The sequence below is a fragment of the Nelumbo lutea genome, chromosome 3 (assembly GCF_056320005.1).
Source record: "Nelumbo lutea isolate HS-2025 chromosome 3, American lotus-T2T, whole genome shotgun sequence".
NCBI lineage: Eukaryota > Viridiplantae > Streptophyta > Magnoliopsida > Proteales > Nelumbonaceae > Nelumbo > Nelumbo lutea.
This window is the reverse complement of record NC_142686.1, coordinates 92981018-92995827: the sequence shown is the minus strand read 5'-3', so window position 1 is coordinate 92995827 and position 14810 is coordinate 92981018. Positions and strand designations below refer to the sequence as shown.

Genomic DNA, 14810 nt, shown 5'->3' with positions numbered 1-14810 from the left:
CGCGACCGAGCTCGTAAAAAAATGCAACAAGTGTCAAAAGCATGCCAACATCCACCACCAGCTCACCGCCGACCTAAAATATCTTACCAGTCTGTGGTCATTTGCACAGTGGGGGATCGACATACTCGGCCCATTCCCACCAGCAACAGGGCAAAAGAAGTTCATAGTGGTGGCAGTCGATTATTTTACTAAGTGGGTTGAGGCTGAACCCCTCACAACGATCACAACTCGGAATGTGTAGAACTTCTTTTGGAAGAGTATAGTATGCCCCTTCAGACTACCTTGAGTACTAATCTCCGATAATGGTAAACAGTTTGAGCACATCAAATTCTAGAACTGGTGCAAGGACATGAGAATACAACAAAACTTTACCTCGGTAGCACACCCTCAAGCAAACGACCAAGCGGAAGTCACAAACAGAGCCATTCTCCGCGGACTGAAGGCACAACTGGATTGAGCTAAATGACTATGGGCGAACGAGCTACCCATTCTTCTATGGGCTTATCGGACCACGGTGAAGACCGCTACAAGAGAGACTCCTTTCAACCTCACCTATGGCACTGAGGCAGTCCCAGCTGAAATCGAGGTTCCCATGCTACACCTAGAAGCGCACGACGACAAAGCAAATGAGGACAACCTTCGCACCAACCTCGACCTACTTGACGAGGTATGGGACCTCGTGTACATTAGGACCGCGGCCTACCAGTAGAGAGTAGCTTGGTACTATAATGCCAATGTTAAAAAGCGGAACTTCCGCATCGGAGACCTGGTCCTTCGAAAAGTTATGGTGCCTGAGCCCGGTGTTGGTAAGCTCGGGCCAAATTGGGAGGACCCTACCAAGTAAAGCGGGTGCTCGGGGAAGGTACAAATGAGCTCGAAACCCTAGAAGGGAAACAAGTACCTCGGGCATAGAATATTATTAAGGCAATATTACCTATAAATTACCAAACTGAGTGGAGTACAAGTCACTCTCTAAGCCTAAGGGCCAAAATGCTGAGCTAACAAAAAGACCTCGCATTGTAAGACCCAGGCGCCTCTTCAACATGGGTAGACTCTAGGAGGGTGTGACTAAGTCACTCCTCCATCCAAAGGGCTAAAATGCCAAGCTAAATAAGGGCATCAAAACTACATATGACCTAACCGCCTCATCAGCATAGGCTTAGTATGCCAAGGATGCAAGCAGCTCAGTATACAACAGGTTGGACCTGCTAGGGACAACCATCAATTCAAGTAACCTAGGAGTAGACAGGTCGGACATATGCCTTACTATGTCGCTCACCTCGGTGTACGTTATAAAAACCACTCCTACAAAGTACAAGGAGACAGTTTGGGGTGACAACAGTTGAGAAACCTACTCCGTGCACTTAACTCTGATAGCTCAGATAAAACAATCATTTCGGCAAAAGAATAAAATGACACTTGGCAAAAAACAAATTTCATTAATGGAAAGTTCTATACAATGAGCTCGATAAAAAAAGAAGAAGAAACTAAGGATGAGCTCGTAGGTTCATAGTACAAGGACAACTATTTTGGGGGCTCATCGTTTCTACTTGGGACCTCCTTGGGAGCATCGGCCAGGTCGGTGACATCTACCTCTTCGTCGCCACCCTCCTCTTTGGAATCTGGATCCTCTGTAGCTTGTCGGGCTATGTCGTTTGTGATCCGTGAAGTGGTGATGGCACTTGTGTCGAGCTTGGGGTACGTGTGCCTTATCAACCACCTACTAAGCTTGAAGCCCTTACGATAGGCCTCCCCCAGCACGATATTGAACCTGTCTGACTTGACATAGTCCATAACGGCCTTGACCTTTGTCTCCTCTATGGCCTGGGTGAAGATCTCGGTTTTCTCCTCAATATCAGCCTTGAGGAACTCCACCTCGTGCTCCAGGGCTCCCTTATCCTCCTTAAGGCCTTTCACCTCGAGCTCCAAGGCCCCCTTGTCTGCCTTGAAGGCGTTCACCTTGCTCCTCAGCCTGTCCTTCTCGAATGCCAACTCTTCTTTCTCCGCCATCAGTGCTTCGATGACGTTCTTCTGAGCTGAAGCATCGCTCTCTAGCCGATGGATTTGATCATGAGCTGCCCTCAGACCGGTGTGGGCTGCGCGAGCCAAGTCCTCGGTAGCCAGAGCCTGCTTTAGGTGCCTCTCGGACTGAAGGGTCAAGGCGTGCACGATGGAGTTCACCTGATAAGAGAAGATCGGTTAGCACTGAAGAGATAATAACAAAAGAGAGAGAGAGAGAGAGAGAGAGAGAGAGAGAGAGAGAGAGAGAGAGAAAAGAAGTCTTTAGAACTTACCATCATATATTGGGTGGCAGCCCGGGCCCCGAGTTGACTAGGAGTGAGGTCGGCCCATTCGGAAACCTCTTCGGCGTAGATAGCCCCCTTGCACTTCCGAAGGCTGCAGTGTATGATCAAGATACTCCGGGCTCCCTCTTGACTCCCTGAGCTGGAAATTGCCATCTCGGTTGTGCGAATGGGCTCGACGGAAGCTTCAGCTGCTGCATCAGTGGCCTTAGCAGTGACCTCGGGCTCCACAGCTGCCTTTGGAACAGGCTCTGCCGATGTCTCGGGCTCCTGAGGTTGTAAGATCTCCTTCAAATCGATAAGACCTCCTGCACCTCGTGAGACTAGACTTCGGTAGGGTCACCCTGAGCTGAGGTACCCACCTCGGGCTCATCCAGTTGACTAAAACTAGACATAGTGAAAGAAAGAAATGAACTGGAAGAAATAAGGAAATTGAAAGGAAAGCTAAGGGGACTCACCAAGGAAAGCAACCGAACTAGGGAGAATTGACTTGAGCTGGAGACCTTAGATGTGAGCTCAAGACGAATGCTGAGAACTTATGGCGAGGGAAAAATGACTAGGACCCCCACTATTTATAACCACTATACTCGGGCATCAACGGTCAAGATCAAGATGATCTGACGGCTCTCAAGAAAACCTGCTACACGACCCCCGAGGTGAAATCCGTTTAGCACATTTTTTGACGTCTGCGGAGTCCACAGATCGCGTGATGTCCGCGCGTGAATTGTACGCCACCCGAGTTGCCCTTGATCGAGCCGAGCAGTGAATTGGTTCGACCAATGAGTTGCCCGACAAGAAGGCCTGAGCTCCGAGCCAAATCCACCCGGCACACCGCGGACTCCCCGCGCTTGGTCAGAACCCCCAGCACGGGGAGTGGGGGGCAATTGATGGAGGGTGATTTGGCTCGACCTCGTAGCACGGGGACACGTGGACACAACTTGGCATAAGTGACAAATCAGCGTGACAGCCTGGCCATAACTCGGCATAATGAACTCGGTGAATATGGCAACTCGCCAGGAAGTAACATCCAGCTTACCCCGAATTCTCTCTAAGGGAGGAATGCCTCGAGATCCCTCCAAGTGAGGAGTCCCGAGCTCCTCCCAGTGAGCCCCGAACTCTTCCTTCTTGAGAAGGGAACACCCCGATCTGCAGCTAAGTATCCTGAATTGGAAACACTTTGGGTCAGCACCATTAACACTCTTGTCCATACTTGCCTAAGGCTCGCCTCAAGCATGAGCACCTCGGCGCACCCCCAGCACCTCAGTGTAGGGTAGCTCGGTGCAAAGTAGCCCGACAACCTGTAGGAAAGATCTACCATACAGCAGTACCTGCCGAATCTGGAGGTTGCGCCCACGTCCCTCGTCAGGCGGCGTCGTGCTTGCCATTTTTGCAAGATGTGGCATGCCTGACAGGTCTGTACCCTGCAACGGCTGCCTGCATCCGCCACCTTGGCTCTGGGAGTAACGGCTGCAGCAGAGGCGGTTACACCTGGCTTGGCAGAGGTGGTTACGCCTAATTTGACAGATCTCCAATATTAAAGGACCCTGATCCCCAAGGATAAAAGGTACTGAACTTGCGCCTTCTGCACTCTTAGCTCTCTCTTTGCATTCTCGATAGTTCTCTTAGAGTTCTAACTTAAGCATCAGAGTGTTCTCGTTGGGCGAGCTCCCTGGGAATTCTTCACTTTCCTCTTCATCTCAGGTACCGTCCGTCACCAGCTAGGAGCCAGGTTTCCGCCAAGTAGGAATGCCCGGATTGTGTTGCATCACAACCAAATCATCAAACTTTATAGCTAAGTCCCTTTAGGAAGAATCTGCAATGAATTTGACAAACCAAGCTTTGAGAGAAGTTATTGGAATCTTCTTTGGAAGCTTCCTATTGAACCAAAAGTTAAACATTTCCTTTAGAGATGCAGTTTAGATGGAAGTGCTGTTAAAAGGAATCTATTTCGTAGGGGTTTGGTTACAGATAATACTTGTGAGAGATGTGAAAAAGAGCCAAAAACCACTATGCATGCTCTCCTCTTGTGTGAAAATTCGAGATGTTTATGGCTGGGCTCTGGTATTGGTATTAACCCAGATCATGCAAAGCAGTTCCCCTCCTTTGGAGGATGGCTAACAAATATTATAACCTCTTTGGGAAAAAGTAACTGTGATATAATCTCAAAAATAACATTAATTTTATGGGAAATGTAGAAAGATAGAAATGAATTTCTCTTTGAAGGAAAAGATTTGAATCCTTTTGAGGCTTTGTCCAATATCAATAGGTCAATAGCGGAGAGATATCATCTTTGCAGCAGAAATTGTAAGGCTCTGCCAGCTCTATTCCGAAGTCTACAGGTTTGCCGTGACTCCCACCTAATAAGGGATTGTTGAATATGAATTTCGGTGCAGGTTTTTGACAATCAACAAAGCTTCCTCCGGTTTGTATTGCGTGACCACCTTGGCTTCTGCTGGGGTGCAGGTTTTGGTCCACTAAAAGCTTGCTCGCCTTTAGCAGTTGTGGAAGGCAGTTTCTTTTGTTGATCATCTTGAGCTATCAAATGTCCTTTTTGAAACCGATTGTGCTAACTTGGTTAAATCTTGTAATTCTGGAATTGATGTGGATCCTGAAATTTGTTTTTGCTGTCGAGACATTAAGGAAGTAGCGAAGAGAAGAAACTATAGCTTCATCACTTGTTCGAGTCCAGGAATGGAGTGGCGGATGCTGTAGCAAAGAAAGGGCTCCATTCTATTTTCTGGTCCAGCTCCGCTCTACCTTTGTGTCTGTCTGATTTTCTGTTAAAAGACTATCCTGTGTGCTTCTGATTAGTGGTTGTATTGTTCTTGTTTCTTCGTTTAATGAATTACCTTTTTTTTTCAAAAAAAAAAAAAAACTAGAACACCCGTTTCAGGAGATTACCTCTACCTCGATCCGATGCTATCTGTCAAGCGCTCTATTTTTGAGAGTTGAAGATACTTGAGTGTTGCAATGGAAAATTCAAGTACCTACCTGTCACTACCCCCAAAGTGGAAGGTACTAATTTACCCTATTTCCAATTATTGACTTTAGGAACTTTGCTCTTCCTCTAATAGACGTACATTTGCTTGAGTGTGCGTTCTGTGTACCCGTGGGCGCACTGGACGCATAAACCCGCCACAGGCGACCACGTCAGCATACTTTAACATTAATAGGCCTTTACCCGTTAGCTGAAGGGGTCCGATTGAATCGAACACCTGGATGTTCAATCTCCCTCACCCAGAAGCATCCACTAGTGATCTCACTGCACACCGACAACGATGACTTACTAGAGGAGTCTGGGGAGCTTCACCGATTGAAGTGATCAGAACATCCAAAGCCAGCCGGGACGCGATCGCCAAGTGGTACATGATGTCGTGGAATTTGGCGGTCTCCATTGTCATCAATTGGAGCTGTTACGCCTTCTCTTGCGTGAAGAAGCCCGGAGCGAATCGAGGCCTCAGCTGTGCCATTGCGGATGCAGAATCAGATTTTTCCCTTGTCATATACATTTCAAAAACACCTGGATTGAAATCCCTCTCAACCATCCTCGCCCGAAATATTTCAACACCTTAGACCTTGCTGCTCCACCCCTTATTCATTCCAAGAATAGCCTCAAATTGAGCAGTTAACAATTCAAGCAATGGGGACAATCAATTCACGACTCTGTCCCCGAGCCCGAGTTCGAAATTTAATACATGTTGTTACTACTGCTGAAGCGGCTGAATAGAGAGAGAGAAATAATAAAGAAAAAAATAAAAAATATATATATTAAATTATAAATATTATATTATTTTATATGATATATAAAATATATAATGTCGAGTCAGGCCGGGCCGGGCTCGAGCCAGATTTCTTTGACAAATCCCTAGCCCGGCCTGAAACACAGTCAGACTTACTGTGTTAGGCCCGAGGTCAGATCCACGGGCCTAATTACATGACCAAACCCGATTGGAATGCGGGCCGGGCCGGGCCATCGAGCTACCTGGCCCATGAACAGGTCTAATTAATACTTCGTAACTTACGGAGGCGATGCTCTCCATGAGCCATTCTAATCTATCATATGCTTTTTCTGTATTAATTTTATAAGCCACAAAATTTGTACGCAATTAATATATTGTTCATTACATGTCTAGCCTAAACAAACACCGGTTGATAAGATGAGAGATTAATTTTCCCAATAATGGCTTCACTTTGTTTATCAATATTTTTGCTATTATTTTATATACTATATTGCACAAATTTATGGGTTTGTAGTGTTCAATCCTCTTAATTTTTGGAATCTGTGTAATGCATGTTCTATTCAATTGCTTATTTAATTCTTCGGAGTGGAAGAAAGCCTTCACTATAGGGGTGTCTATGGACCGGTTTTGGGTTGGATTCCGTTCATATCAAAATTCATTTGGATGAATTGGACGGACCAATAAGACATTGAATTTGGATGGACTGGATGGACCAATATGACATATTGGATTGGACCTGATCCGTCCATAATGAATTTATATTGGATTGAGCCAATTTCTGATCCATTGATAGAAGATTAGAACATAGGTGTCAATGGATCATCAGGTTTGAGTTGAGACCAATCTAAATTAACAGGAATTTGAATAGATTGAACAGTCTATGGACCAGTCCATTTGTAATTGGACCAAGTCCATTTGTAATGAACTCACATTAGACTGGGTCGGATTGGACCAAATCCAGTCCAATTAACACCCCTACTTGACTACACCTTTCACAGTGTCCCCAATAATGTCCTAGTGTTTTTTTATAGAATTTAGCTTTTAATCCATTAGGGCCCGAGGCCTTTTAGTCTTCGGTTGAATTAATGGCTTCTAATAGTTCCTCTGGTTGTACTTCTCTTACTAATCTTTCATTTTCCTTTAATGTCGCACCTAGTCTACTAACCTCTAAGAACTCCTACATATTATTCACATTCCATTTTTTAAATCTTTCTTTAAAGTCGTAGTGAATTTAACCTTCACTAGGTTATGACAGTCGATGTATGAAATTTTTATATTTATGAAAAAAATATATATATTTACATATCATTATCATCATTATTATTACTACTAATGTTGTTATTTTGTACGTCATGCCCAATACTGCCCACATCGTGCCAGGCGGCCCGATCCATTTTATAGCGCTTGAATTCTTGATTTATTATGAACAGTAAGGCCATACAAGCTACCCTTGTACAATTATATCCTGTTTGTTGTGTTTATTGTATTGATCCATGCACACAAATTCAATGATCGTAACCATCTGATCGGGTCTAATTAGCATATTATCAACTATCAAATGGTTCCTAATTGCCATAGGAAAAGATTTGTATGATGGATTGGATTATTTACAAATATCAATTGGGTTGGTAAGGACAAGTTTAAGGTCAAAGTCAGGCCCAATCTGAGCCTAAGGTCGAACCTAATCTGTTCAAATATGGGCCCCTCCCCTCTTGCACTGCACTGAAATTTGATGCATATATTCAAGTCAGGTGTGGGCTTGGGCAGGGCTAATTTCGAAGAGTTCACTTTTATTACGATGTGCAGTACTAAAACAGAAAATCGTCGTCTTAGATTATTGTAGTGGTCTTACTAAGAGTGCACATCATCTAATGCAAAGTGGGGTCATGGATGGTAGATAATGTATGTCCTTAGCTCCAATTAGATTGATGTACATATACATTTATTATAAATGAATAAAAGTATATTATTATTTCCCATTGATATTATTATGCTTCTATAAAATTACCTCTTACATTAGACACTTATGAGACTCGTGTTAATTTAGAATATTCTCAACTGTTAGATAGATTTGGGGAGTTTATCCTAGCAAGACTGACACTAATGTACTAACAAAATAGTTGAGCAACTTGTCTCAGCTGCTAGGGTTAGACCTAAAGCACATGTAGTGTGTGTTTGGATGAAACATTAAATCCAGACCATATTCCAGTTATGCCATGAACCTTGGAGATTGATGGGCAAAACTAGAAAGTTATACACAACTCCTAAATTTGATAACCGTACCACACTATGTATTGGATTGTGTTGTCTTTGATATATTAATCAATGAGATCCATTGAGGGTCAAAACCTAGGTATGTTGAGACAGTCTGAGAATTCTTGTAAGTATGTGATCATAGTGATAGGATCACCTGTGTTACTGAATCAGCTTCACCTACACACTGCACCACCTTTAGTGGAGACTAGTTTTGGGACTGATTTGGACATGAACTTCCACCTTGGGATCTGCATTTGTGGTGTCTGTATTAGGTATAAGTCTCCCTCTTTTATTGGTTTCAAATCTGATCTGCTTCAATGCAAGACCGGTCCTAAAAAGTGTAGTTTTTCAAAACATAGGGAATTCGATTCCCAAAAGGATTAGAAAATTTTTGAAAATTTGCACAGCCACCTAGCATGGTTCGACCATTCATATGATCGGTCATAACCCTTCCAACAATGGTATCAAAGCACTAGGCTCAGCCCTTGGACTAAACCAAACCGAATTTGAATCAAAACTAAAATCAACAAAAACTAGTCTAGCCGATTTGAGCAGTTAGTAGAAAACTTTGAGATCTGAGAATTCAGTTCTTAGAATGAGCCAATGATCTAATATATATATATATATATAGAATTGTTATATTATGGATTCTTAAAATCTTGGGCTAAAAGTGTGGTAGAGATCAAATTCTTGATGGTGTTAAAATTTGTGCACACTGAATTTATTAATTTGATTATTTGGTCTGAAATTAATTATTTTTCTTTTCTATAAAGAATGCATTAGGTTTTTCTGATGTAACCAATAGAAATTAGGGTTTTCTATTTTTTTTACATCGAAAAAATTGTTGGATATTGCAGAGAAGACAAAGATTGTAGATGGAGATCGATCTACAGATTGCAATTTCGTAGGGATGCAGTTTTTGTCTAGACTGGTTTCGTAACCTAAACCTAGTGCTCACATTTGAAAAATTGGACAAAGTTGCCAAAAACCCAACATCAGAACGTCGGGGTGATAGGGCTTCTGAGGCAAGAATGAGAGGATATAAGGAATGAGAAGAAAAAAATTCTCTTACCCAGTGTTATGTCATAGCCTCCTTAGATAATTCTATGTAGAGACAATTTAACAAAATTGATATCTACAAAGATATCCTAGATAGTTTAAAAACCATATATGAGGAGCAAAATTGTTCTGCAAGAAAAAAAGTCCTCAAACTGCTAATGACCACAAGGATGACTGAAAGCTAACCAATTCAAAACCACGTCATACAGACGATAGGTTATATAAATGAATTGGAGGCTCTTGGCTCCCAACTTGATGATGACACCAAAACTGATGCCGTCTTAAACTCTCTACCCTCATCCTTCAATAAAATTTAAATAAATAATCATTATTTATAAAGCTAAAAATATAAAACAATTGTATACTCTTATGTGTTTTATTGTTTAGTTTTCCTTAATAAATCCCGTACAATGCACGGGTCCCCGCTAGTTAGGGATATTATGTGATAAAGATAAGTTTGAGTGTGGTTGAATTAAGATAAGATAAGATTTGTGTTTGTGTTAAATTAGGATAGAAGAGTTTGACTTGATGTGGGTTTGTCCGTATCATTCTATAAATTGTCATGTAATTCTCATTTAATGCAATGCAATTTATCTAGTAAATACTGAAATATCCCCTCTTTTGTTAAATTGGACTAAGACATCCCATGTGAGATCTAACGGGAATCATTAAAAAGTGTTTTTTATCCTTACTACTTCATATTTTCAAAATAGGGTAATCTCTCTTGCCATATATATTTTTTGGTTTTGTTGTCTTAACCCATCCACTAACTTTTCCAACCAATATTTTAAAGAGTTTAAAATAAAAAGAATATTAAAATAGAGGATTTATATAGACTAAAAAGAAGATTTATTGAACTTTAAAACCAATAAATGCAATAAGTATGGGATTTTCCTTGGGGAGGTTTGAAAATGAAACAAGATTTTTGAGAGTGTTGCTTAGTATTGATCCAGAGAAGTCATCTGCGATTGAAAATAGAGGAGTAAAAGAAAAAAAAAAAAAACTAGAAATTTAAAATAGAAAGGTAGAAGGGATTTGGTTTATTTACATAGGAATAGACATCTCTGCAACGTTAGGGGGAGTTCTTTTCTAGTGTTTAATCCTTGCTCAAGTAACATAAATAATTATTCAAATAAAAAAAAAAAAACTTGAACTGATTCATACCCATCATCTCATTGAACTTAAGCACATTGTAATTCCTTTTATCACACCTGATATCATTGAGACCTCTAGAAAACGTCAATTCCTGCCTATTCTTTTCACTTAACCAATTTTCCATTGGATACCACTTTGCATGCTTTTAACTTAAAACCATTTGTCAAATCAAACCCCAATCCTAACAACTTTAAGGCCCTGACCTCAATTGGCTCATCCATCACTATCCTAACTAAGAAAGTAAACTAAAGGCTGAAACTTTGAATTTAATGTTGCAAAGAACAGCTTTGAGCATGGTGCCCTTATTATTTGTGATGAAAACAAAGAAACAAGCCCAATTAATTCACTGTAGAAGTCTTGGAGGTGAAACTTGTGCTTGTTGTGGAGTTAAACAACATCATAGAAAATGGAGAGAGAGAGAGAGATTTGAATTGCTAAAAGGGATCAAAGGGATCATAAAGGGAACATTTGGGTTTTCAAAAAAAATTAAATAACCCACATATGATGTCACATTTTAACAGATTTTGATGAATATATCACTTAATATGAGAGGTCTTAAGTGGCATCTGATAACACTTTTCAGATGTCTAAAGCTTGAAAACTTTTCTTTTCAGATACCATTGGCATTTGAGTTTAGGTCTGATTAGAGGAACTGAAACACATTCTGATATGAACTGGTAAAACATGGTTTACAAGAATCAAACGTGATAAAATGACATTAATGCCCTCATTATTGTCATCTATATGCAACAACAACAATGCCCTCACTCTTGTCATTATTATTATTATTATTATTATTACTTAATAACTATTATTTATTTATTTAAATAAATAATAATATTTATTTAATAATACTTGTAGTAATAATAATAATATATTATTATTAAATAATTATAAAATAATATCATTTTATTTTAAATAAATAATAATGTTCAGTATTAATGTCTATATAGTAATAAGAATATTTCATAATATATTTATTAGTAATAATTAAAATATTTTTATTTATTGTTAGTTAATAATGATAAATAAATAATATTTTTAATTAAATAATAAATAATTATTTATTTAAAAATATATAATATTTGTTTATTAATAGAATATTTTTTTTATTTAATATTATTTTTATTATCAAACAATCTATTTATAAGGGTAAAATAGTAAACTTCACAATTTCAGATGTTGGAGAATTGCTCCAACTTTCTTTTCAGATCTCAGACACAAATAATATCTTTTTAACTTTTCAGATTTCAGATTTATCAAATGCCACCTTAGTCCAATTTGAAAAAAAAAAAGTGAATGTTTCAGTATTTATGAAAAAATTCAGGGGAGGTTTAAGTCCTTTATCCATTATCTAGCCTTCTTGATATTTTACAAAGAATTCCAAAACCAGAAAAAAAAAATAGATATCCGAAGAGAAAAGAGAGTACACCTAACATAGACGACGACGTTTTAAATTTTAATCTATTACTATATTATAAAATGCAGTTGTCGACATCAGCCTGCTCTCTCTTGTTTCTTTATTCTTTTAGAACTTTGCGATTTTTTTTGTTTGGAAAAAAATAAAACATGAGTTATTCACAACCGATTCAGATTTCTTTTTATTAGGAAACTCTAATTATTCCCTGGCGCCATCTTTTAACACCAGTTGGTACATTGCATTGGGCAATACTTCTAAGATTTTCCTACTCATGGCCTTCCCCTCCCAAATTTTCATTGGCTTGGTGAAATGAATTGAATTGATGAGACTTATAACCGTTTGTGGGATGATATTCCAATTCCATCAGAAAAGGGGATTAGACATAAAGGAGGTGATGTCCATGTCCTTGACTTACCACTACTTATGAACGATATTCTGAGAGAGAGATCTACTTTTTAAATCCATACAAGTCACCCGCCTTTCTTCCCATCTTTTTCAATCTTTTAAACTCGTGGAATCTGGAAGCGTAGCTGCTTAATTAGGCCCCGAACCCGTCACCTCCACCACGTCCTCATAAACTTTGTAGTTTGTATTCTCTCTCTCTCTATAATTTCTCTATCTGATCTCTCTCTCTCAAAGCTTGAAGCCTTGAACTTGTTCAAAACTATACATGGAGGAACTTGTTTGCTTCTGCTTCTTGAGTCTTGACAATAGCTTTTGCTTTTGGAGATTTTGCTCAAGACCTCGCAGCTCATCCGAGCAATATCAACAAGTATAAAAATAGTTATTTTGGTGGAGGAGGCATCAGAGTTGATGATGATTTTTCTCAAGACCTCGCAGCCCATCCGATCAATATCAACAAGTATAAAAATAGTTGTAGATCTGGTGGAGGAGGAGGCATCAGAATTGATGATGATGGTCTTCATGATTGAGGCTTCATGTTGGTGCGGACAAGCTGCGTTGTCTTGTGCAAAATCTCAGGGAAAACAAAAGTTTATATGTGCTCCATCCACCCCTGAATATGTATCCTTATTCCTTTCCTGATCCTATTGCACTTGCACTTGCACTTGTTACAGCCATAGACATGGTTATCATCATCATCATCATCATCATTTATAACTATTACACCATTAAGTGTTCATTGGTCTCATTTCATAACTATATACACTAAGGCCCTGTTCGCTTTTCGGTAAGTTATTTACCTGGGTAAATTTACTTATCCGCATAAGTGTTTCCTAAGGAAGATTTACTCGGGTAAGTGCATTTACCCATGTTTTTTTATTTCTTAGGTAAATAAGGCAATGACCATTTTAGTCATAAAAACTCATTATCAAAAGGGACATTTTTGTCCCATTCAAATGCTAGTGACTTCCCCCCAAGTGGAAAGGTTATTTACCCACCTAAAAGATGGGAGTGATACCCAGGAAAATAAACTTTTCTTGGTCCCCACATAAATCTGAAAAAAAAAAACATGGGTTTCTTGGTTATCAAAACCGCATTGACCAACTTTCCTCCTCTCAAAATCCAAAAAAAGAATGCCCCCTATGAGTAATTGGGCTGTTATCATCGATTTGATCATTGTCATCATCCTCTTTTTTCTTATCCTTCTAAGCATCATCCTCATCCGAAATTTATAGACTATTCTGGTTTGGTGACAATCCACCCAGAAAAGATGTACAAACTAAATATCATCTCCTCTTGTTCTTATATTAAACAATGGATACATTATTTAAACCTCCCCTGTATTTCTCTCCCAAATGCTTTTGACCACTTCAAAATTATCTTCTATGTTTCCTTTTCCTTTCAGATTTTTCCAAATTATGCAACACATCAAACTTTGGCTTTGATAATCTAGATTGATGTCTAGGAGTGAAATAAGCAGAAATCAAACTTTTGACCTCATGAATGAATTTGGTATACCTGGCAAAGTTGTGCCATAGATTAGGGGAAGAACTTGTTTTTGGTAATAAAAAAAGACCAAGGAAGAACCTGTAGTTATTTAAATATATCAAGGTACCCTGATACGCCATAACCTAACACAAGCCTTTTCTTAATTTATTTTAGGAAAATTCTTGATTAACTAATTGTTAACCAACCGTTAAGTGGCATTTGAAAAAGACACAAATGCTCTTCAAGTGTTATTTAATTTTCTTTATCAACCATCTAAACGTTGATAAAAAATTAACAGTCCCAAATCTTTGCCTTTTCTATTCAAGAAAGTGGGGTCATGTTTGAGTGGGCATTCCGGTGACCCCAACTTTCTTGAATAAAAGAAGCAAGGATTTGAAACTGTTAATTTTTTTGTCAATGTTTGGATGGTTGATAAAGAAAATTAGATGACCCTCGAATAGCATTTGTGTCTTTTCAAATGCCACTTAACGGTTGGTTAACAGCTAATTAGCAGCAGGTACTGAATTGTCATGTTTTGAAAGTTCGGGTACCGAATTGTCGCATTTTAAAGTTCAATGACCAAAGTGGCACTAGGCCCAAAGTATAGGGTACTAATCGGGAATTTTTCCAAAAATAGGACAAGGGGTATGTCTAGGGCCTACCTACCCTTTGAAATGGGCCAAAAGGCCAAGAAAGCCTGTATTTTGTGTATCATTCACCCAATGTTATAATACAACACACCAGATATTGGAGGTGAGCAAGAAAAACCAAACTGAACCAAAAAATCAATCGAAACCAAACTGATCCGTTCAATTTCCGTTAGGTATTTTAAAAAAAACCAAAGGTACCGGTTCGGTTTTGATTAACCAATATAAAAAATCGGCGATTAACCGAACTGACCGGTACACATATATTTCTATATATTATATATATTATATTTTTTATATATTATAAATTAATAAATATGCATTATATATAAATATATAT

General features: G+C 39.3%; 1 protein-coding gene across 1 annotated transcript; it reads right to left on the bottom strand.

Moving 5' to 3' along the window:
- Positions 1 to 1432: 1432 nt before the first annotated feature.
- LOC148866889 (uncharacterized) lies at positions 1433 to 5747 on the bottom strand. The gene is made up of 2 exons (XM_088980116.1): positions 2295 to 5747; positions 1433 to 2181 (listed from the first exon to the last, which is right to left on the bottom strand). The coding sequence occupies exons 1-2, from the start codon at positions 2457 to 2459 to the stop codon at positions 1525 to 1527; spliced, it is 822 nt and encodes a 273-aa protein (XP_088836242.1). The 5' UTR covers positions 2460 to 5747; the 3' UTR covers positions 1433 to 1524.
- Between the last annotated feature and the right edge of the window lie 9063 nt (positions 5748 to 14810).

Excerpts from the sequence above, each read along its gene's own strand:
- LOC148866889 (XM_088980116.1), bottom strand. The coding sequence starts at position 2,459 with ATGGCAATTTCCAGCTCAGGGAGTCAAGAGGGAGCCCGGAGTATCTTG. Across the intron at positions 2,182-2,294 it reads CTGCCACCCAATATATGATG|GTGAACTCCATCGTGCACGC; the intron begins GTAAGTTCTAAA and ends TTCTCTTATCAG.